General features: G+C 43.5%; 3 protein-coding genes across 3 annotated transcripts; 1 reads left to right on the top strand and 2 right to left on the bottom strand.

The window, feature by feature from the left end:
- Positions 1-4410: 4410 nt before the first annotated feature.
- Positions 4411-4926, bottom strand: LOC144670256 (histone H2B). The gene has a single exon (XM_078532742.1). It carries the CDS (start codon positions 4924-4926, stop codon positions 4549-4551), a length of 378 nt encoding a protein of 125 aa, XP_078388868.1. The 3' UTR covers positions 4411-4548.
- A 4368-nt stretch (positions 4927-9294) lies between these two features.
- On the top strand, positions 9295-21459 carry LOC144670413 (histone H2B-like). The gene is made up of 3 exons (XM_078532894.1): positions 9295-9341; positions 9756-9832; positions 20853-21459. Exons 1-3 carry the CDS (start codon positions 9295-9297, stop codon positions 21293-21295), a joined length of 567 nt encoding a protein of 188 aa, XP_078389020.1. The 3' UTR covers positions 21296-21459.
- Positions 21460-23823: 2364 nt separating this feature from the next.
- Positions 23824-24234, bottom strand: LOC144670325 (histone H3). The gene has a single exon (XM_078532806.1). It carries the CDS (start codon positions 24232-24234, stop codon positions 23824-23826), a length of 411 nt encoding a protein of 136 aa, XP_078388932.1.

Below are 24234 nucleotides of genomic sequence, written 5' to 3'. Positions count from 1 at the left end.
CCTTGGTTCAAACATGAACAGAAGAGCTGAACTCCAAAGGTGAGTCGAGAGGGACAGCCCTTGACATCAAGGCAGCATTTGACAGAGTTTGGCATCAAGGAACCTTAGCAACACTGGAGTCAATAGGAATCAGGGGGAAGGCTCTCCGCTGGCTGGAGTCATTTCTAGCACAAAGGAAGGTGGTTGTGATCATTGGAGATCAATCATCTGAGTCCCAGGATGTCACTGCAGGAGTTATCCAGGGGAGTATCCAAGGCCCAATCAACTTCATCTGCTTTAGCAATGACTTTTGTCCATCAACTGCGGGAAATGGGCATGTTTGCTGATGATTGCACAATGGGCAGCACCATTCACAACTCCTCAGGTACTGAAGCAGTCCATGTCCAAATACAGCAAGACCTGGACATTAACCAAACTTGGCCTGATAAGTGGAAATTATCATTCGCACCACAGAAAAGCCAGGCAACGACCATCTCCAACAAGAAAGAAACTAATCATCATTCTTTGACATTCTTTGGCATTGCCATTACTCAATTCCCAACTATCAACATCCTGGTGGTTACCATTGACCAGAAACTGAACTGGACTAGGCATATAGATACAGTGGCTACAAGCACAGGTCAGAGGCTAGGAATCCTGCGGCAAGTAACAAACCTCCTGGCTCTCCAAAGCCGACTCACCATCTGTAAGGCTCTTGTCAAGACTGTGATGGAATACTCTCCATTTGCCTGGATGAGTGCAGCTCCAAACACACTCAAGCATCTAGACACAACCCAAAACAAAGCTGCCCACTTGATTGGCAACCCATTCAAAAACATTCACTCCCTCCACCACTGATGCACAGTTGTAGCAGTGTGTACCATCTGCAAGATACACTACAGAAACTCACCATTCCTCCTGAAACAGCACCGTCCAAACCCACGACCACCAGTTTTTAGAAGGGCAAAGGCAGCAGGCACATAGGGACATCACCACCTGGAAATTTCCCTTGAAGTCACTCACCACCCTGACTTGGAAATATACTGCCATTCCTTCACAGTTGCTGGGTCAAAATCCTGATGTTCCTTCCCTTAACAGCACTGTGGGTGTACCTACACCACATGGACTGCTGCGGTTCAAGAAAGCAGCTCACCACCACCTACACAAGGGAAACTAGGAATGGCCAATAAATGCTGGCCTAGCCAGCAATGCCCACATCCCATGAATGAATAGGGAGAATAAAAAAAAACAGCTGCCCCTTTCAGCATCTGGCACTGAATGTGTGTTAAGAATTATTGTCTATCTGTCAGTCTCTGTCACTCAGTGTATGTGACTGAGTATGGGATTCATTGTATAACATTCAGTCTCTGGGATTGTTTACGTTTTGATTCATTCGATGCAAATTTTCAGCTCAGTTACAGACCACTGCTGTGGTAGCTATTAAGCAAGCAATGTTTGGAAGTTATGGCCCAGTGTTAAATGTCTGTCACTGTGAACACATTTGTGAAAGATAATGTATCTTTCAACCTGCTACTCACTTGGGATGCGGGTGTAACTCAGGTTATACTGATTGATTTGATCTGTGACACTCAGTCTGATTCTGAGTGAGAATTTTGATATGGATGTAAAATGAGATCAGTCTGGAACTGGCACAGTATTCTCAATCTGACATTGAACATTTAGGATTAGTATGAAAGTTACAGCTCAGTTCATACTCATCGAATTGATATTGTATCTTTTTGTTTCATAAAACTGGAATCAAGGTTTGTATCTCAGGTTATACTCGCTTTCAGAATATCTCACTCGGATAATGTACTTGAGTTTTGGATTTGCATCTAATGTATATGTCAGGACAGACAATGGGAATTGGCACTGCAATTTATAAACCCGTGATGTGTGCAAATATTGTACTGGTACTTCACATGAATCTCAGAGTATATTATTCAGGTTTATTCTGTCAACTTGAAACTGACACCGTCGTGTCCGTTTTATCTGATATTTAAATGTTGACATGAAAACAGCGTCTGTCTTTCCTGCTCTGTTTGATTGATGGATTGAAAATATCACTCTGGAACTGATGACCTGCCTGTGTCTCTGTGCTCTGTCAGTTATAAAGTACGTACTGTGTGAGAGGAGCTGGCGGGAATCTTCATTTTAACTTGGCTTGTGGAAACATCACATTTATTCCGGATCCTTCTTTTATTTGCCTGTATATTTTAGAATATAGAGTATATTTTTGAACTCAAGTGCAACTGAGGTTGAAGACAACGATTCCTTTAGTGTAATCTGTCTATTAATAATCATTATGAACGGGTTGAGAGTCTGTAGCTCTAATTGGATACTCTGTTCACAAATTCCTAACCAATTGGAGAGCCAGGGAGAAGAAATTGGAAGTTTGGATTTTCAAATTCGAAATGCCCGCCAATTTCAGTACCGGAAAAATACAAAATAACTGAACGCCAGTTTGAATGTGTCAATCTCTTATCTGTAACCTGCGGTAATAAGGCCCCGTTCAGCAATTTAAATCAGCTCAAATCAGTGGAAAAGCAAATACGTATAGATTACCAACCAACTCCTTCACACAAACTTCACAGGGACTGAGAAAAGCGGCTGATTTCTGATCCTCTCCATTAAAAGCGGCCGGGAATGTTACAACAGGGAGTGCGGAGAGAATCCCCGACACCAAACCGCCTGGGACAGGCAGCTTTGTGTCCGGAGAATAGGGAGACACGGGGGGAGGGGGGCGGGTGCAGATCTGAAACCGCAGAAATGGACTCAGGTCCTGTGAGTGCTCAACTCTCACTGATTCCGGCCTCGGGGAAAACTGCGGAATAAACAGATCAGCCCGAAAATGTCCGCTCCGTTTCCGAGTTTACTCTGTTCCTGGAGCGGCGCTCAGATCACGCGAGAGTAAAAACAAAGCATTTATTGCACCAGTCGTGGCATTTTTCATGAATGTACCGGGACAAACTTGATATTTATGACTATGAAATATTTATGAAAATGTCGACTCTGACTCTGTCTTTCAATTCTTCAGTTCACTAAAGCGGGAGATGTGGGAGCAGAGAAACAGCGCAATGCAGAGAGGGAACTGAAAACACAAGTAAACAAACCAGAAACAGATAAATCCACCGTTACAATAACTCCATCTCCTGACAGGGAGCAGCCCTTTCAATGATCCAGTGAGTGGCTCTGAAAAGAGCCTTTGGGTTATTAGATTAAAGAATGGCCGCTTCACTTGGTCTTCGAGGCCGCAGCGGCGCTGGTTTTCTTGGGCAGCAGCACGGCCTGGATATTAGGCAGCACACCGCCCTGAGCGATGGTCACCCCTCCCAACAGCTTGTTGAGCTCCTCGTCGTTGCGGACGGCCAGCTGCAGGTGTCTGGGGATGATGCGGGTCTTCTTGTTGTCCCGGGCCGCGTTACCGGCCAGCTCGAGGATTTCAGCCGTCAGATACTCGAGCACAGCAGCCAGATAGACCGGGGCTCCGGCACCCACACGCTCAGCATAGTTGCCCTTTCTCAGGTGCCTGTGAACACGGCCTACCGGGAACTGCAGTCCAGCCCGGGAGGAGCGAGACTTCGGCTTGGACCGAGCTTTACCACCGGTCTTTCCTCTTCCAGACATCTCACAATCTCACAAACACTTTCACAGAGAATGAGGAAATCCTCTCACATTCGCTTCTCTTATATCTTCGGGATGAATGGTGCTGCGGGCATTGCTGATTGGTCACTTTGTGCTGCGTCTCATAATGTTGTTCATATCACCAAACAGATATCTACTGAACTCACCAATCCGGAGACTCCACGGAGTGAGGGCGGAAAATAACGGCGCCAAATTATCAGATTCGAACCGATCTTTTTTCAAATTTTAAAAGCCCGCCAAATTTTTTAAAAATGAAATAAAACGGACTTCTTAGAACATAGTACGAATTGGAAGTTTTAAAAATACGCGTCCCTGATGGGACTATTTCACATTTTATCCAATGTTCCAAATCGCTTTTAGAATCCGTGATCCGGGGGTGAATCTCGATCCTTTATGAAACCCTGTCAGCAGCCGCAGAAAGTCCCATTTACATCGTTCTGCAAACGGACGGAATATTGTAGATATTTATGACAGACAAAACTGACCATTTTTGCCAGCGTTGAGACTGAAGGTTGCTTCACAACCGGGGCTGATAGGAAATGAACTGATCGATTATTGAGACCAAACTTGACCAGAACTGGAGACTGACGCATTTGCTTCTATTCTCTCTCTCTCCAAAACCAGGGAAAGGGGCCGAATATTAACGCGCGCGTCTTCAAACAAAGCGCCGAGGGTAATCGGCAAGTCATTAATTGATGAGGCATTATTAACCTGACTCAATAATTGAACGAGGGTTAAATCTACATTACCGAGAATCGCTGTGATTGAAACAAAAAGAAAATAACAATTAGATAATTCATAATTCTTCACAGTAGAAATCATAACTTTAGAAGTGGAGCAATCGTATAGCTTTTTCAGAGAGATTGTGGGTGGCTCTTAAAAGAGCCGTTGTGTTTCGGGTGTTGTTCAGTCCATTGTGGGGTTTTACTTGGAGCTGGTGTACTTGGTCACCGCCTTTGTCCCTTCCGACACGGCGTGCTTGGCCAGTTCCCCGGGCAGCAGCAGGCGCACGGCGGTCTGGATCTCCCGGGAGCTGATGGTGCTGCGCTTGTTGTAATGGGCCAGGCGGGAAGCCTCACCCGCGATGCGCTCGAAAATATCGTTTACGAACGAGTTCATGATGCTCATGGCCTTGGAGGAGATGCCGGTGTCGGGGTGAACCTGCTTCATCACTTTGTAGATGTAGATGGCGTAACTCTCCTTCCTCGACTTTCGCCGCTTCTTGCCGCCCTTTCCTGCCGGTTTAGTCACCGCTTTCTTGGCGCCCTTCTTAGCAACTGGTTTCTTCTTCTCATCAACCATCCTCACTCTCAATTTCAGACACAGAAATAAACCAAACCCCTTCCGTCCGCTCATTATATAGACAGTATTACAGATATATGCTAATGAAGAATGGGAGAACAATGATTCTGATTGGACATTTTTAATACTATACACGTCATCTATTTTTGTGATTTTCCGAATGGATTGATCAATAGACCAATTATATTTAGCTTTCTCCACCAATCATAAGCCTCCTTACTAAAATCAGGAAATACATTTTACAAAGACCCTCTCCAGCCGGAGTTTCTCAGTGTGTAAAGATACACCGGGAAATGTCGTCTGGCTGTCGGTGCGAGGGACTGTATAGGAATGTGGGGTTCCTTCAGGAATTGTGAGGCTCTGGTAATGTGCGTGATTTATTCACTGTTTGATGCTGTGTGTGAGTGTGGGGTTCCTTCACTGTTTGGAAGGCCGTGGTACAGTGTGCGAGGCCTGGATTTATTCTGTGTCTGTGACTTGATGGGACCATGTCTCAATGTTGGATTCGTTTGATATCCTGAGGCTCATTGTGCATCTGTCCGTTATTGGTGCATGTAAGTGAAATCATTCGCTTCTTGGGACTACACGCCAGTGCGAAATTAAATCAGTATGTGTTTCTCTCCGCCACGAAAATTATTGGATTTATTCTGTACCTGTCAGTCTCTGTAACTGTATGTTAATAATTTTTTTTATTTGTCAGTCTCTGGCATTGTAGGTCAGAGTTGTATTGATTCGATGTCTTTCAGTCTGTGTTACTATCTCTGAGTCTGAACTTCTCATTCACTGTCAATGTCTGATAATGTGTGTGAATGTGAGATAAACTCTGTACCTGTCAACATCCGTTGCTGAATAGGAGTGTGAAATTCAGTCTGTATCGGTCAGTCTCTGGTACTGATTCAGAGTGTGTGATTCAATCTCAACAGGCCCATCTGTTGCAATTTTTGACAGAAGTAATCCCACTGTCACTTACAGCACCAAAGAGTGTTAAATGTTGAATTTGCCTCAATGGATAGTATTGGATATGAGTGGGATCAATTCTCTCTCATTCCGTGGCACTGTACGGGAGCTTGCAATTCATTTTGTTTCTGTTGGACTCTGGTACCCTGTGTAAGCGTTGATGCCTTTTTGTAACTCAGTGCCTGATGTCTTCAGAAATCAAGGATTCATTTTGTCTCTATCAGTCCTTGGCTCTGAGATTCCTCTGTGTTTCTTAGTCTGTGGCATTGTGTGAATGTCAGATACATTCTGTATCTCTACATCTCTGGGACAATTTGCGAATCACCCTGTATCTATCAGTCAATGTGCTTTGTGTGATGTGGGATTCATTCTGTATCTGTCACTCTCTGGCACTGTGGTGAATGTGGTTTTTTTTTTTAATGTATATCTTTCAATCTCCAGTACATTGTGACTATGGAATTCATTCTGTTTCTGATAGTCTCTGGCATGGTGTGCATGCTGGGATTCATTCTGTATTAGTCTCTATTTTACTGTGCATGTATTGGTCTTCATACTGTATGTCTCAGTGTCTGGTGTTGTGTAAGATTTGCTGAGTAGTCTCTGGTGCTATATTTTTTTTATTCATGTGATCTGGGCTTTGGTGGCTGGACCGGCATTTATTGCCCATCCCTTGTTGCCCTTGAGAAGGTGGTGGTGAGCTGCCTTCTTGAACCGTTGCAGTCCATGTGTTGTGGGTGCACCCACAGTGCTGTTAGGAAGCGAGTTCCAGGATTCTGACCCAGCAACAGTGAAGGAAGAGCGATATAATTCCAATTCAGGATGGTGAGTGACTTGACTGTATGTGAGAGAGACAGTTATTGTTTAGTTCTCAGTCTTTGATGCTGCATGTGACTCTGGGATTGATTGTGTATCTGTATGTCATATTTATCTCAGAAATAGTGTTCAAAATGCTAAGTTTAACACCTTCAAATATTTAGGAAAGTAGATTTATCATCCCCATCCTTACCTGGTCTGGCTTATATTGGATCCTAGGACCAAGAACAGCAATGAAGTTGACTCTGAACTGCCATCTACAATTGCCGAGTAAACCACTCAGTTGTATTCAAAAAGGCAGCGCACCAACATGTGAGTTTGTGTGTGATGTGAGTTTGTGACTATCTTTCACTGTCAGTGCTACTTTGTGTCTGTGTCAGATAAATGGAATATTATTCAGACTCAGGAATTTTGAGTGTAGTATTTAGTATGTATCTGTCAGTTTCTGGTACTGGACATGTCGTTGATAATCATTCTGAATCTGTCAGTCTCTGCTACTCTGACAGTGTGGGATTCATTGCATAACCTTCAGTTTCTGAGACTGTTTACAAGTCTAGGTTCAGTCCATGTTGAAATTTCAGAACAGAAACAGGCCATTGATGCTGTAGGTTTTAATAAAGTAATCGAGTTTGACCTAGTATTAAATCCCTTTGTGTGTGAACACACTTATGAAAGCTCAGGTATCTTTGGATCTAACACTCCATTGCTGTATAAGTGTAATTCACTTTGTAATAATCAAATTGATACATTTTTATTTAAGCAGACTGTGAGAATTTTAAACTTGCCTGTTGTGCTCAGTTTGCTCTGTGAGACTGAATACAGTTTCTGCCATTCTGATACTCTGAGCTTTTCAGACTGGTATGTGGTCTCTATCTCAGTCTGTACTAATCAAATTGTAATTGTGTCATTGAGGTTAATGGTCTAGGTGAGTTTCAAACTGGAATCTGAGTTTGCAGCTGAAGGTTATACTATATTTCAATGGCATTTCAACACTCCACCCTGCTCTCATGCCCACATGTCTGTCCTTGGCCTGCTGCATTGTTCCAGTGAAGCTCAACACAAACTGGAGGAACAGCACCTCATCTTCCGACTAGGCACTTTACAGCCTTCCGGACTGAACATGGAGTTCAACAATTTTAGATCATGAACTCTCTCCTCCATTCCAACCCCCTTTCCGATCCCCCCTTTTTCCAATAATTTATATAGATTTTTCTTTTCCCAACTGTTTCCATTATTTTTAAATGTATTTCCATCCATTGTTTTATCTCTACCTGTTAGCCTATTTCGATCCCTTCCCCCCACCCCACCCCACCCCACTAGGGCTATCTGTACCTTGCTCACCCTGCTTTCTACCCTTAATGTCATCTATTAGCACATTTCTTAGACAATATCACCCCCTTCAACACTTCTTTGTCCTTTTGTCTATGACATCTTTTGGCTATCTCCTCCTATCACTGACCCTCTTACCAGCTCTACTTGTCCCACCCCCTCAACCAGCTTCTCTTTCACCTATTTTCTATTTTTCCTTAGTTCTGTTGAAGAGTCGTACGGACTCGAAACGTTAAGTGTGTTACTCTCCAAAGATGCTGTCAGACCTGCTGAGTTTTTCCAGGTATTTTTATTTTTGTTCTGGATTTCCAGCATCTGCAGTTTTTTGCTTTTATCCAAGGCCTTTCTGTTGTTTGCAGGCCCTTAAGGCTGTGCAAGGTTCATCTGGTAACCTTTAACTGCCAATGTGCTTGGAGATTTTAAGTAATTCATTCCCTTTCAATAAGTTCTTACTGTATCCCTAGATTCCCCCTAATAATTACTGTAACCCTTTATTTCCCCCTAACATCCCAGGTAACACATCCTTTAGATAATGTCACTACCGCCAACACCCCATTGTCGTTTTGTCTATGACATCTTTGGCAATCTCTTCTTGGCCTCCACCTATCACTGGCCCCCTATCGAGCTCTACCCTGTCCCAGCCCCCTCAACCAGCTTATATTTCATCTCATTTCTCTATTTTTTAGTTCTGATGAAGGGTCATACGGACTCGAAACGTCAACTGTATCCCTCTCCGCAGATGCTGTCAGACCTGCTGAGTTTTTCCAGGTATTTTTGTTTTTGTTCTAGATTTCCAGCATCCGCAGTATTTTGCTTTTATCAGAAATGTTCATTGTTGCTTTGTGGAGAGAAAGCAGCAATGATTTTCAATAACAGCTTCTTGCCATTCTGTCTCCCTCCTCCCAGGAGGCTGCTGTTTGTTCCCTTCCCCCGGGAGCGGGATCTCTCCATTGGCGGCTGTTTGAAACCATCTTCTTCCAGTCCCAGGCAGAGCTGGGGGACAGCAGCGCATCACTGCCTTTAACAAACACTTGGATCTGCACTGAGCTGCTGGGACCGACAGGACTCACGGAGCAAGAGCTGGAAAATGACGTGAGGCTGGAGCAAACTATTTTGTGGCTGGTGCAGACACGATGGGCCGAATGTCCTCGTTCTGTGCTGGAATGTTCAATATTTGTGTTTCCGGAACTTGTGCAGCATTCTGCGCATGCGCGCTGCCCTCCCCAGCACTGCCTGTGAGTGGAAGAAGATGGTTTAAAACAGCCGCTAATGCCGAGACACATTTTAAACAGCGGCTGTTTGCTTTCACTTGAACGGTTAGTCCATGGGAGCGGCAATTAGAAATCTGACCTACACAATAGTCCCTGCTCCGTCACTCAGTCCCACTCCTGGAGCAGTGGATTGTTTCTGGATGGCAGGAAATTGTTGTAACAGGAACAAAGTCCCTGGTGTTTAGCAGCTGAGTGCTGCAGGACTGCAGTGGATTCAGACACTGACTCTGTTTGTCTTATCTTTTTTTTAATTCATTCATGGGATGTGGGCTTCACTGGCTGTGCCAGCATTTATTGCCCATCCCGAGTTGCCTTGGGAAGGTGGTGGTGAGCTGCCTTCTTGAACCTCTGACTTTGCGGTTGTTCGGAATGATTATTAATTTAATAATTGCTTTGGTTTCTTTGTATCTTCGACCTCACCTCTGCATAAATTGTAATAAACACATTTTCTTCCGATAGGCAAATACTTGAAAGCAGTAGAATAAATGATGTGATTCTACAACACAAGGGGAAGTGCAGTCAGCTCCTCACACACAGTAAGTACAGTGTCACTCACAGGGAGCAGAGGTGGCCAAGAGGTTAACTTGTTGGAGTTCTGATCCATTGTACTTTGCAAGCACAGGCACCAAGTCCAATTTTAGTTTATGGTTCAGTAATCTGGTTGGTGAGGATTTAATTTAAATTGGCAGGAGGTTAGTCAACAATTTACAGCAGAACCAAAAAGTCATAAGGACAGAGAGGAGGGTGAGCGATGGATAATACTGGAGAAGGAAGCAATGCCATATTAGATAGGGGCAGATTAAGAAGCACTATGAGAAATGCAAAGACAAGTTTACAATGCATGTATAAGACCATAAGACATAGGAGCAGAAATTAGGCCATTTTGCCCATCGAGTCTGCTTCACCATTCAATCATGGCTGATAAGTTTCTCAACCCCATTCTCCCGCCTTCTCCCAGTAACCTTTGATCCCCTTACCAATCAAGAGCCTATCTATCTCGCTCTTAAATACACTCAATGACCTGGCCTCCACAGCCTTCTGTGGCAATGAATTCCATAGATTCACCACTCTCTGGCTAAAGAAGTTCCTCCTCATCTTTGTTCTAAAAGGTCTTCCCTTTACTCTGAAGCTATGCCCTCGGATCCTAGTCTCTCCCACTAATGGAAACATCTTTCCCACGTCCACTCTATCCAGGCCTTTCACTATTCTGTAAGTTTCAATCAGATCCCCCCTCATCCTTATAAACTCCATCGAGTATAGACCCAGAGTCCTCAAACGTTCCTCATAGATTAAGCCATTCATTCCTGGGATCATTTTCGTGAACCTCCTCTGGACCCTCTCCAGGGCCAGCACATCCTTCCTGAGATACGGGGCCCAAAATTGCTCACAATATTCTAAATGTGGTCTGACCAGAGCCTTATAAAGCCTCAGCAGCACATCCCTGCTTTTATAATCTAGTCTTCTCGAAATAAATGCCAACATTGCATTTGCCTTCCTAACTACTGACTCAACCTGCAAGTTAACCTTAAGAGAATCCTGGACTAGGACTCCCAAGTCCCTTTGCACTCCAGATTTCTGAATTCTCTCCCCATTTAGAAAATAGTTTATGCCTCTATTCTTCCTACCAAAGTGCATGACTCACACTTCCCCAGGTGCTATTCCATCTGCCACTTCTTTGCCCATTCTCCTAACCTGTCCAAATCCTTCTGCAGCCTCCCTGCCTCCTCAATACTACCTGTCCCTCCACCTATCTTTGTATCATCTGCAAGCTTAGCCAGGATGCCCTCAGTTCCTTCATCTAGATCATTAATGTCTAAAGTGAAAATTTGTGGTCCCAACACTGACCCCTGTGGAACTCCACTAGTCACCGGCCGCCATCCAGAGAAGGACCCCCTTATTCCCACTCTCTGCCTCCTGCCAGACAGCCAATCTTCTATCCATGCTAGTGCCTTGCCTCTAACACCATGAGCTCTTATCTTACTGAGCAGCCTCCTGTGCGGCACCTTGTCAAAGGCCTTCTGGAAGTCCAAGTAGATAACATCCATTGGTTCTCCTTTGTCTAACCTACTCGTTACCTCCTCAAAGAATTCGAATAGATTTGTCAGGCATGACCTCCCCTTGATGAAACCATGCTGACTTTGCCCAATTTTACCATGCACTTCCAAGTATTCTGAAATCTCATCCTTAATAATGGACTCTAAAATCTTAACAACGACCGAGGTCAGGCTAATCGGCCTGTAATTTCCCATCTTTTAACTCACTCCCTTCTTAAACAGGGGGGTTACATTAGCGATTTTCCAGTCCTCTGTCCAGTATGTAAACACACAGTGTGATAAATGAGGTTGATGAGCTTGAAGGACAAATGGCAATGTGGGAATATGATGTAGTGGCACTGAAAGAAACGTGGGTTAAAAAAAGGGAGGACTGGGTGCTGAATATTTACAAATACGGTTTTCAGAAAAAGATCGAGAAGGAAAAAGTGGAGGTGATGGTGGCAGCATTGATCAGGGAATCAGTCTTAGCTGCAATTACATTATTACCAGATCAAACTGAAAGATACAAACTCAGATTCTAGTTTGAAACTCACCCAAATTATTAAACTAAGGGATACTGTATCAAAATGATTAGTACAGATTGAGATACAAATCACAGAGCAATCCGAAAAACCCACACTGTATCAGACTGATAGATGTTGTATTAATTCTATCACTGCAAACTGAGCTCAACAGCCAAGTTTAAAATTCTCACTCAGAAACAGATTGAATGACACAGCGTTAATTTGATTAGTATAAACGGAGTTACACTGGCATAACAATGGAGTTTCACATTAAAAAAATTACACAGAACGGGATTTCATATAAGGCCAAACTCGCAATTATTCCATTAAACCAAGAATATCGATGGCCTATTCCTGTACTGAAATTTCAACATGGAATGAATCTAGACTGGTAAACAATCCAAAAGACTGAAGGCGATGTAATGAATCCCACACTGTCACAGAGTAGCAGAGACTGACAGATTCAGAATCATTATTGAGCAGAGGTCCATTACCAGACACTGACAGATGCAGACTATTACTACACTCACTCACAATACCTGAGCCTGAATAACATTAATCAATCTGACACACACATATGGTACCAATGAAAGTCAGAAATTATCACAAATACAATTGGAATGACACACACACACAGACACTATAAAAGAATGCTACTAACAGTCTGATTTTCAGATTTGCACACAGGACGACTGAACTGTCTTAACATAATCTAGATAATCCCACATTCAGACCCAGTAGCACTCCTAAAAGAAACATAAATTCCACATTCACATGCAGCATCAGAGTTTGACAGAAGGATAATCAAGCACACCTAAACTTGCACACACATGCACATGCACACAGTATTGCTATCATAGCACACAATGAGATTCAGCCCTTTGAGTCTACATCAGGCCTTCAAATGAGTAAAACATCTAGTGTCATTCCCTACAACCCGGCACATTCTTCCTTTTCAGATAATAATCCAATTCTCTCCTGACTACCTTGATTCCATCTGCCTCTAGCAGTGTCAGGACCCACATCTGAAATCTTAACCATTCGCTGCATGAAAACGTTTCTCCAAAAAGTATCCATTGCTTCTGTCAATTACCTTAAATCTGTGCTCTCTGGTCTTTGTCCCATCCAGTTGGAACAGTTTTTCTCTGTCTGTTGTGTCCAGACTCATCATAATTTTGAATACCTCTACCCTCTCCTCTCAACCCTCACTCCTCTGAGGAAAATGGTCACTACTTCACCAACTAAGTACCTGAAGTTCCTTATTCTTCACAATGTGGCTCACTTACACATGCTAGAGGCTACATATATCCAAGTGCAGGGCCCTGTTATCAGCAGGCAAAAGGAACATGTCCATTGTGCCTACCTTGAATTAAACAACACCATGCAGGGCAATAGTTTCCCGGTGAATTCTTCATGGCAACACCTCGAACAATTGGAATCAACTTGCCAACAAATCAGCACCCCTTTTCTCATGCAGTAAAACTTCTTCCTCCTTTGACTTATGTTAACTCTTTTTTTTGTTCATTTCTCTTTTTTTCTATGTCCCTCCTAGAAACATAGAAAACAGAAGCAGGGGTAGACCATTCGGCCCTTCGAGCCTGCTCCACCATTCATCATGATCATGGCTGATCATCCAGCTCAATAGCCTGCTCCCGTTTTCTCCCCATATCCTTTCATCCCTTTCACCCCAAGAGCTATATCTAACTCCTTCTTGAAGACATACATCTCCTGCCTATCCCACTCAAATAATCTATCCACGTTGTACAGGATTGGCTGCCTTCACAGACATCAATCATTTCCACTGAAAATGAATGCTTCCCAGGGTTAATTGTCTCAGCCAATGCTGGTTACTAATGGGGTTTCAACCACAATAGGGATAATTCGGCATCAGCTTCAGTCTGCAAAACTGTTACAAAGCAGCTTTATAAACCCTCAGTTTTATCATGGGATCCACCCCACTGCAGTCAGCTCCCATTCTCTTCTCTAGTACCCTTTACATTCTTTGATAGCAGATATGGTTGCCCTCAGCTGTGTCTGTTCCCTATTCCAATCCTCCTACTGAAGTATACCTGCTATTATTTGACTAATCTTCTGAAATGAGCAATTAACTAGTTTGGTTCCAGTTTAATATGCTTCCTTCTTTTAACTCTAGGGAGCTACTGTGGGTTGCTTGGTTTAGAGCCTCACATTTTTCAAGTTCACAATCCCAGTAAGAAGCCTGATCTGTCCAGGATGTAAATGACAGATTCACACACACGCTCTACCTGATTTCCAACCATTGAATTTAATTTGCATCCAGACTTCCATTTTGCATTATTCATTAGTGAGACTCATCATTCACATCATGAGGTCACATAATTACAGGCTTTAACATTTATATGTATCAATACCACTTGATAAGATTGACAATCTTTTGTTGTATTGTTGAAAAGAAGGAATGGATCGTGAATATTTGAATTTAAAACTGGAGTGGTGAAATTTTCAGACTGGTGGCTGTAGGAGATGTGAGCTTTCTTCTATTAAATCACAGGATGTGGGCCCATTCCTAATTGCCCTGGAGAAAGTATTGGTGAGCGGCCTTCTTGAATAGAACTGAATGGTTTGCTTGGACATTGTAGATGGCAGTTCAGGGATAAGCAAATAACTGAGGTTTGTTCTGACATCACATGTAAACCAGACTGCCTAAGGCTTTGGATGGTTGTTTTACTTCCTAAAAGGTTTAAGATGTTAACTCATTTACAACACCATGCCTGAGATAACTATTGAATATAGATACACAATTAATCCCAGAGTCACAAGCAACATCAAAGATTGAGAGTGACAGAATAAACTCCACATCCACAAAGAACTGGACGCTGTGAAGTACCCAACAAATCCAACATGTTTCCAGGGACTGACACATACAGAATGAAGTCCAAGGCACTCACAGCACCAGACATACACAGAAACAGAATAAATCACACACTCACCGACAGTGCCAGAGATAGACAACTGCAGAATGAATCCCAAGTCTCACACAGTGGAACTGACTGATAGGTACAGAATGAACCTCAAACAGTCTCAGAGATGTAGAGATGGAAAAAGAATCTGAAATTCACACAGTGCCACAAACTTACACACACACAAAACATTCATGAACACACGTTCAGAACTAAGGTTTGATAGAGACAAATGAATCCCACAATCGTGCACAGCATCAGGAATTGAGAGTTACAGAATGAATATAACACTCAGACAGAGGCCAGGAGCCTGACAGAGACAAAATCAATCTTATTCTCACATACAGTATAGCCACCAGGCAGAATTAATCCCACTCTCACAAACAATCTACTTATTGACAGAATGAATTCCACTCTCACGTACAGTACCACAGACTGACAGAATTAACCCCACATTCACATGTGGTATCAAAGACTGACAGACTGAATTCTGCATTCACATACAGTACCACCGCTGGACAGAATTAATCCCACTCTCACATGCCGTACCACAGATTGACAGAATTAATCCCACTCATACATACAGTGCCAAACAGAGTGCAGCTGATCAAGCTGGCTAAAGACTTGAGTTTGGTGAGGGGGGAGATGTAAGTGTTAATTTCGTTCTTAAATTTTGCTCTTAAAATCTAATCTAGTCTGCAATTAGCAGTAACTGGAAAGTACTGTGTAAACAGGCTAAATTCTTTCTTCAGTTTAGACAGCGCAAGCTCACTCTCAGTTGTCGGAGTTGAGTAGTTAATTAACTAACTGGTTCAGTCTGGTAAACGTTAACTGTGTTCCTCTCCGCAGATGCTATCAGACCTGCTGAGTTTTTCCAGGTATTTTTGTTTTTGTTTTCTATCTGGTTACTGTTGCCTCAGTTCAGTTTACTATAAATTCAGGGTTCTTTAGTGCAGCCAAGGTAAACCGAGTGCAGCTCAGCTAACTGAGTGAAGACTTGGAGTTTGGTGGGATAGGAGCTCGGTGAAGGGTGGGGGAGGAAAGCAGGTAATTGTTCCCTTCTTCTATCCTTCTCACCCCATAGGAATTGGTTCTTGCTCTAATACAGGCGAAAGGAGCTAGCTGTTTGATGAATATCCGGTACATGTATAAGGTCGATACTATCCCTAAGGTTGAAAATAGTACAAAAACTTGTGGTAAAGTAAATAAAATATATAAGAATGTAACATACATAACTGAATAACATAATTAAGTAATTATTTAAAATACATTAAGGATGGCATGATAGGTGATGTGTCCAGGCTGCAGCATGTGAGAACTCCTGGATAACATTGCGATCCAGAGGAAATGTCTACAGTAAATGTTCGTGGCTGGAGGAAATTCAGCTCAGATTCATTGAGCTGCAGACTCTGTGACACATCAGCGAGAGGGGAAGTTTCCTTGATGCTTTATACCAGGGGGCAGTCACACATCTTAGAGTAGGTTCTTCTGATATGGTCAGGGACAGGAGGGTGTGACTACGAACGGGCAGGTAATGGGACCCAGAGGGCAGGAGTGTGAGCCTCTGCAATGGTCCAATAGGTTTGATGTTCTCCCTGCTTGTTTGGATGAGGGCAGTGGCTGCAGGGTAGATGAGCAAATTTACCATGGCACCGTGGTACAGGAAGCCATTCAAGTTGGGGGAACATTAAAAGGAATGTAGTGGTAGTATGGGGCAGTATATTGAGTGGGATTGGCACTGTTCTCTGTAGCAAAGAGCGAGAGTCCAGATGGCTCTGTTGCCTGCCTGTATCATTTCCCGGGTTAGGGACATCTGTTCAGGGCTGGAAAGCAACTTGCAGTGGGAGGCGGAGGATCCAGTGATCATGGTCCATGTAGGGATCAACAACATGGGCAGGATGAGGAAGGAGGCTCTGCATAGTCAGTATGAGGAGCTAGGCACAAAATTAAGCAGCAGGACCTCAAAGGATTATTACCTGAGCCATGTTCAAACTGGCATAGGACAAATAAGATTAGAGAAATGAATGCAAGGCTCAAGGACTGGTGTGGGAGAAGTGGGTTCCAGTTTATGGGCCACTGGCACCAGTTTTGGGTGTTCTTTCAGATTTTTCTGTACCGTTGGGATGGTCTACACCTGAACTGTGCTGGGGCTGGTGTCCTCACAAGCTGCATAACTAGGGTAGTAGAGAGGGTTTTAAACTGAATAGTGGAAAGGATCACATTTTCAAAGAGAAGAGACAAGGCAAGAAAGAAAGGTATTAATATGGGAAGTGATAAACAGACCATGACAGGAAGGGAGAAATAGCATAAATCTAAGAGTAAATCAGCAGATAAGCCTTGTAGCTACAGAATAAAAGGACAAAACTAAAGGCTCTGTATCTAAACACATGTAGCATTTGAAACGTAACAAATTAACTGATAATATAAATAAATAAGAATGATCTGATAGCCATCAGAGAGGCATGGCTACAGGGTGACATAGTTTGGGACCTGAATATTGAAGGGTATGTGATATTTAGGAATGAAATATGTCAGGAAAAGGTGTAGGGGTGGATCTGTTAATTAATGATGGTATTAGCACATTAGAGAGGGATGACCTAAATTCAGAAATCCAAGATGATTCAGGTTTGGGTTGGGACGTGAAATGATAAAGGCAAGAAGTCACTTGTGGGTCAGGTGACTATTTATCTGCACGGTAGAACAGAGTATAAAAGAAGAGATCATGGGAGCTTGTCAGACAGGTACAGCAATAATGATGGGGGATTTCAATCTACATATCGACTGGGAAAATCAGATGGACAAACGTAACGTAGATGAGGAGTTCATAGAGTGTTTTTGGGATACTTTCTTAAAAAAAACATTCTGGAGCCAACCAGAGAGCAGGGTATTCGAGACCTGGTATTGAGCAACAAGACAGGATTAAATGAGAGCCTCATAGTGAAGGTACCTCTAGGTAACAGCGTTCATAATGTGATTGAATTTTACACTTTTTTTGGATGGAGAAATGAGCGCATCCATGACGAGTATTTTCAACTTAAATGAGGGCATGAAAGCAGAGCTAGCTAAAGTGAACTCTACCCTTACATTCCTGTCTGCCCCTGATAGCCTTTCACCCCCTTGCTAATCGACAATCCATGCAGCTCTACCATTAAAATATTCAAAGACTCTGCGTCCACTGCCTTTTGAGGAAGAGAGTTCCAAGACTCACAGCACTCAGAGAAATAAATTCTCCTCATCAATGTCTTAAATGTGTAACCCCTTATTTTTAAACAATGACCCCCTAGTTCTAGCTTCTCCCACAAGACGAAACATCATCTCCACATCCATCCTGTTAAGACTCCTCAGTGTCTTAATGGTTTCAATCTAATCCCCTCTTACTCTTCTAAATTCCAGTCACAAAGATAGGCTAACCCGTCCAATCTTTCTTCGTAAGACAACCGGCCCATTCCTGGTATTAGTCTAATAAATATTCCCTGAACTGCTTCGAACACATTTAAATGTTTCCTTTAAATAAAGAGACCAATACTGTACACAGGGCTCCAGATGTGGTCTCACCAGTGCCCTGTATAACTGATGTAGAGCCTCCCTCTTTTGGAAATCAATTCCCCTCACAAGAAATGTTAACATTCTGTTAGTTCTCCTAATTACCTGCTGTACATGCATTCTAACCTTTTGTGATTTATGCTCTAGCACACCCAAATCCCTCTGAATCGCAGAGCTCTACAATATCTCACCATTTAGATAAGGAGCTTCGTTTTTATTCTTCCTGCCAAAATGGACAATTTCACATATCCCCAAGTTATACTCCATTTGCCAGAGCTTTGCCCACTCAAACTTTCTATGTCACTTTGTAGCCTCTTCACAATTTACTTTCTAACTATCGTTGTGCCATCATTAAATTTAGTAACCATTCCTTCAGTCCCTTCATCGAGTCATTTATATACATTATAAAAAGTTGAGGGCCCAGCAATGATTTGATGGCTGGCATGGGCACGATGGGCTGAAGAGCCTGTTTCTGTGCTAGTTAACTCTATGACACTGATCCCTCTGGCACACCGCTCACCATATCCTGCCAACCAAAAAAGGACCCATTTATGTCAATTCTCTGCTTCCTATTAGCTCACCAATCTTCCATCCATGCCAATATGTTAGCCCCTACACTGTGATCTTTTTATTTTCCACAATTACCTTTGATGTGGAGCTTTATCAAATGCCTTCTGGGAATCTAAATACAGTACATCCACCGGTTCCCCTTTATCCACAGCACATGTGACTCCATGAAAGAACTCCAATAAATTGGTTAAATATGATTTTCATTTCACAAAGCCATGTTAACTCTGCCAGATTCCCTTGAATTTTTCTAAGTGCCCTAATATATATAATAATAGCTTGTAACATTTTCCCTATGACAGATGTTTGGCTAACTGGCCTTTAGCTTTCTAATTTCTGTCTCCCTCCCTTTTTGAATGAAAGAGTTACGTTTGCTATTTTCCAATCTAATTGAACCTTCCCCATATCTGGGGAATTTTGAAAATTAAAACAAATGTACCAACAATCTCACGAGCCACTTCTTTCAAGAAGTTGGGGTGAAATCCATCCAGACCTGGGGATTTCACAGCCCGACGCCCCAATAATTTTCTCAATACCACTTCCCTGGTGATTGTAATTTTCCACGAGTTCCTCCCTCCCTTCCATTTCCTGATTTACAGCTTTTTCCAGGGTATTACTTGTGTCGTCTATGGTGAAGACTGAAGCACGATACCTGTTTAGTTCATCCGCCATCTCCCTATTTTGCATTTTCAATTCCCGAAATGCTCTTTCTATAGGACTAACTCATTTCTTATTTAAACATCTACATAACCTCCCTTTGGAATTGTTGGTTCTGATTGGAATGCATGTATTTTGTGCATTCTGAAATATCCCTTTAAATATCTGCCACTGCCTATCCCTTGGCCATGATCTTATTGAATGGCGGAACAGGCTCAAGCTGCTGAGGGGCCTACTCCTGCTCCTGGTTCGTATGTTCATATCTATTTTAGTACCACCGACTGAAAGAATTAATCCCACTCTCACACACAGCACCACCAAATGACTGAATTAATCCCACTCTCACATGCAGCACCACCGAATGACTGAATTAATCCCACAGTCACATACATTATCACTGACTGATTGAAGTAATCTCACATTCAGTTCTGAAGACAAACAGATGCAGGATATGTTCAAAAGATTCCCAGATATTGACAATGACTCACATTCCCATTCAATACCAGAAACTGACAGATACAGACTGAATTCCACACTCACATTGCGGATCAGATGCTGGCATGTCCAGCATTAATCTCACATTCAAACACAGTCCCAAGCTCTGAGAGTGAATGAAAAGTGCACACTCGGATAGTAGCACAGGCTGAAAGATATACAATCAATGCTACACTGATCTACAGTGTCAGAGACTGAGAAACACGGTGTGAATCTCATTTGTAGTTCAATAAACTGACAGGTAGAGAATAAATCCTGCACTCACATATTTAAACCGCAGGTGACAGATACGGAGTTCATCCAAAATAGCATATATTCCCAAATTGAGAATGGATCCCCCGCTCACTCACATTCATCCGGAACTGACAGACGCACAATGAGTCTTAAACACCCCCAAAGACAGGTACAGAATAAATTCTACACTCACACAGCGTACCACAGCCTCAACCCCCAACCACTCACACACACATACTCACACAATATCCCAGTGAGTAATTCGCACACGTTACAAGAGTTCCAGGAGGAATCCCGCATTTCCGTTCAGTCCCTCTGTGGAGAAGGGCCCCTCACACGAGCAACCAGACGACAATTCCCGGTGTATCTTCACAAACTGGGACTGGAGAGAATCCTGATAAAATTTATTTCCTGCTTGTAGTAAAAGGGCTAATGATTGGTGGAGAAGTCGAAATTTGTTTGGTGTCTTTAAATATGCAATCAGAGAAAAGTACAAAATAACTGGCTGTTGTATTCTTTTAAATAACCAATCACTCATTGTTTCCCCATTCCTCATTAGCATAGGTCTGTCAGACTGTCTATTTAATCGGCGCTCGGAAGGAGTTTGTTTTATTCTGTGTCTGAAAGTGAGGATGGTTGATGAGAAGAAACCACTTCCTAAGAAGGGAGCCAAGAAAGCCTTAAAGAAACCGGTAGCAAAGGGCGGCAAGAAGCGGCGAAAGTCGAGGAAGGAGAGTTACGCTATCTACATCTACAAAGTGATGAAGCAGGTTCACCCCGACACCGGCATCTCCTCCAAGGCCATGAGCATCATGAACTCGTTCGTGAGCGATATTTTCGAGCGCATCGCGGGTGAGGCTTCCCGCCTGGCCCATTACAACAAGCGCAGCACCATCAGCTCCCGGGAGATCCAGACCGCCGTGCGCCTGCTGCTGCCCGGGGAACTGGCCAAGCACGCCGTGTCGGAAGGGACAAAGGCGGTGACCAAGTACACCAGCTCCAAGTAAAACCCCAGAACTGATTCAAAACACAACGGCTCTTTTAAGAGCCACCCACAATCTCTCTGAAAAAGCTATATGATTTCATTACTTCTAAATTTATGTTTTAGCTATGAAGCATTTCGAATTGTGAAATTGTTATTTTGATCACGTTTCAATCAGAGATTCTCGGTAATGTAGATTTAAAACAAAAACAGAATTACCTAGAAAAACTCAGCAGGTCTGTCAGCATCGGTGGAGAAGAAATCAGTTAACGTTTCGAGTCTTTATGACCCTTCGGCAGAACTGAACACACTCGACCTCTCCCTCACGTGAATGTAGATTTAATTCTCGTTCAATTGTTGGGTCTCGTTAATGATGCCCCATAAATTAATGACTTGCCGCTCACCCTCTGCGCTTTGTTTTAAGACGCGTCATATTCGACCCCTTTCCCTGGTTTTGGAGAGAGAGCGAATAGAACGTAAATGATTCAGTTACCAATTTGGATCAAGTTTGGCCTCAATAATCGATCAGTTCATTTCCTGTAAGCACCGGTTGTGTAGCAACCTTCAGTCTCGACGCTGGCAAATTTACTCCAAGTATGTTCAATTTTGGCTGTCACAAATATCTACAATTTCCCGTCTATCAGCAGAACGATGTAAATGGCACTTTCAGCCGGCTGCTAAGAAGGTTTCATGACGGATCGAGATTATCTCGAATTGATGCCGGATTCTTAAAGCGGATCTGGAATTTAGGATAAAATGTGAAATAGTCCCATCAGGGACGGACATTTGTAAAACTTTGTCGTCAGACCGTGTTCACTATTAGCTGGATTTTCTATATGAAATGTATTTCTTGTTTTATAAATATATCGGAGGTAATTTCGATGTCGAATAAAAAAAAAAATTCCATAAGTTTGCGCCGTTATTTTCGACTTGTTTTCAGATACACATAAACCCAGACAGAAAATCAAAAACTGAAATATACAAAAAAATGTAGTCCAGGGAAAGAGAGAGAGATGAAGTGAATATAACATTCGAATACTAAATACTGAATAACCATTTCCAATTAGTACTCGAAACGTCAACTTTGTTCCTCTCCGCAGATGAATTTTTCCAGGTATTTTTGTTTCAGATTTCCAGCATCACCAGTATTTTGCTTTTATCCAATTAGTACTATGTTCGTCCGTTTTTTTTTTTGGCTTTTTTTTTACAAATTTGGCGGGCTTTTAAAATTTGAAAGAAAAATCAGTTGGAATCTCAAAATTTGGCGCCGTAATTTTCCGCCCTCATCCGTAGAGTCTCCGGATTGGTGAGTTCAGTAGATATCTGATTGGTGATGTGAACAACATTATGAGATGCAGCAACAAAGTGACCAATCAGCAATGCCCGCAGCACCATTCCTCCCGAAGCTATAAGAGAAGCGAATGCGAGCGCATTTCCTCATTCTTTGTGAAATTATTTGTGAGATTGTGAAATGTCTGGAAGAGGAAAGACCGGCGGTAAAGCTCGCTCCAAGGCCAGATCTCGCTCCTCCCGGGCTGGACTGCAGTTCCCGGTGGGCCGTGTTCACAGGCTCCTGAGAAAGGGCAACTATGCTGAGCGTGTGGGTGCCGGAGCCCCGGTCTATCTGGCTGCTGTGCTCGAGTATCTGACGGCTGAAATCCTCGAGCTGGCCGGTAACGCGGCCCGGGACAACAAGAAGACCCGCATCATCCCCAGACACCTGCAGCTGGCCGTCCGCAACGACGAGGAGCTCAACAGGCTGCTGGGAGGGGTGACCATCGCTCAGGGCGGGGTGCTGCCTAATATCCAGGCCGTGCTGCTGCCCAAGAAAAGCAGCGCCGCTGCGGGCTCGAAGACCAAGTGAAGCGGCCATTCTTTAATCTAATAACCCAAAGGCTCTTTTCAGAGCCACTCACTGGATCATTGAAAGGGCTGCTCACTGTCTGAACTCATTTCATTCTGGCTCTGATGAAGCGTAATGCCGATTCGGGACGGTAACTCTGTCCCCACACAGATGCTGCCAGACCTGGGGGCGGGGGGAAGCTTTAGGTCATAACACTCATTTGGAGAGCAAATGCAGACACGAAAGGAATGAATGGCCTCCTGTGCTATGCAAATTCTTTTATATTCTATGGTATATCTGTGCACCGGAGGGATACACGTTTGTTGCTCAGGGCGTTGCCTTTATTGGGCACTGACTTGTAACCCGCAGCTCACCCTTTGCCCGGGATTGATGTCTGCTCGCAGTATTTAATACATTATCAGCGCCGCCATTTATTGTAAGTATCCTAGAGCACTAAGGTGACCGCAGTCCCAATTTTCTGTTGAAATTAAGACACCATCTGCGCTACAATTTACAACTGCATCGTCTGTGATTGTCAATCCCACAAAATAGGTTTGTAGAGAACAAAAAATAAACTGTTGCAACTTAGTGAACTGTATCTAAGCAATGTCTAAGTGCTGGATTTGTAAACAGGATATCGCAGCTCTTTCATTTGTCGATTTAGTGGCTCTTAAAAGAGCCGTTGTTGTACTTGGTGCTGAAGCCGGGTTTTAGGCGCGTTCCCCGCGGATGCGGCGGGCCAGCTGGATGTCTTTGGGCATGATGGTGACTCGCTTGGCGTGGATGGCGCACAGGTTGGTGTCCTCGAAGAGCCCCACCAGGTAAGCCTCGCTGGCCTCCTGCAGGGCCATGACGGCCGAGCTCTGGAAGCGCAGGTCTGTCTTGAAGTCCTGAGCGATCTCTCGCACCAGGCGCTGGAAGGGCAGTTTGCGGATGAGCAGCTCGGTGGATTTCTGGTAGCGGCGGATCTCCCTCAGAGCCACAGTGCCGGGTCTGTAGCGATGAGGCTTCTTCACTCCGCCCGTAGCTGGAGCGCTCTTCCGGGCCGCTTTGGTAGCCAGCTGTTTGCGGGGAGCTTTTCCTCCGGTCGATTTGCGCGCTGTCTGCTTGGTCCTGGCCAT

Source organism: Cetorhinus maximus, chromosome 31, assembly GCF_964194155.1.
Source record: "Cetorhinus maximus chromosome 31, sCetMax3.hap1.1, whole genome shotgun sequence".
NCBI lineage: Eukaryota > Metazoa > Chordata > Chondrichthyes > Lamniformes > Cetorhinidae > Cetorhinus > Cetorhinus maximus.
This window is presented reverse-complemented; position numbering and strand designations above follow the sequence as displayed.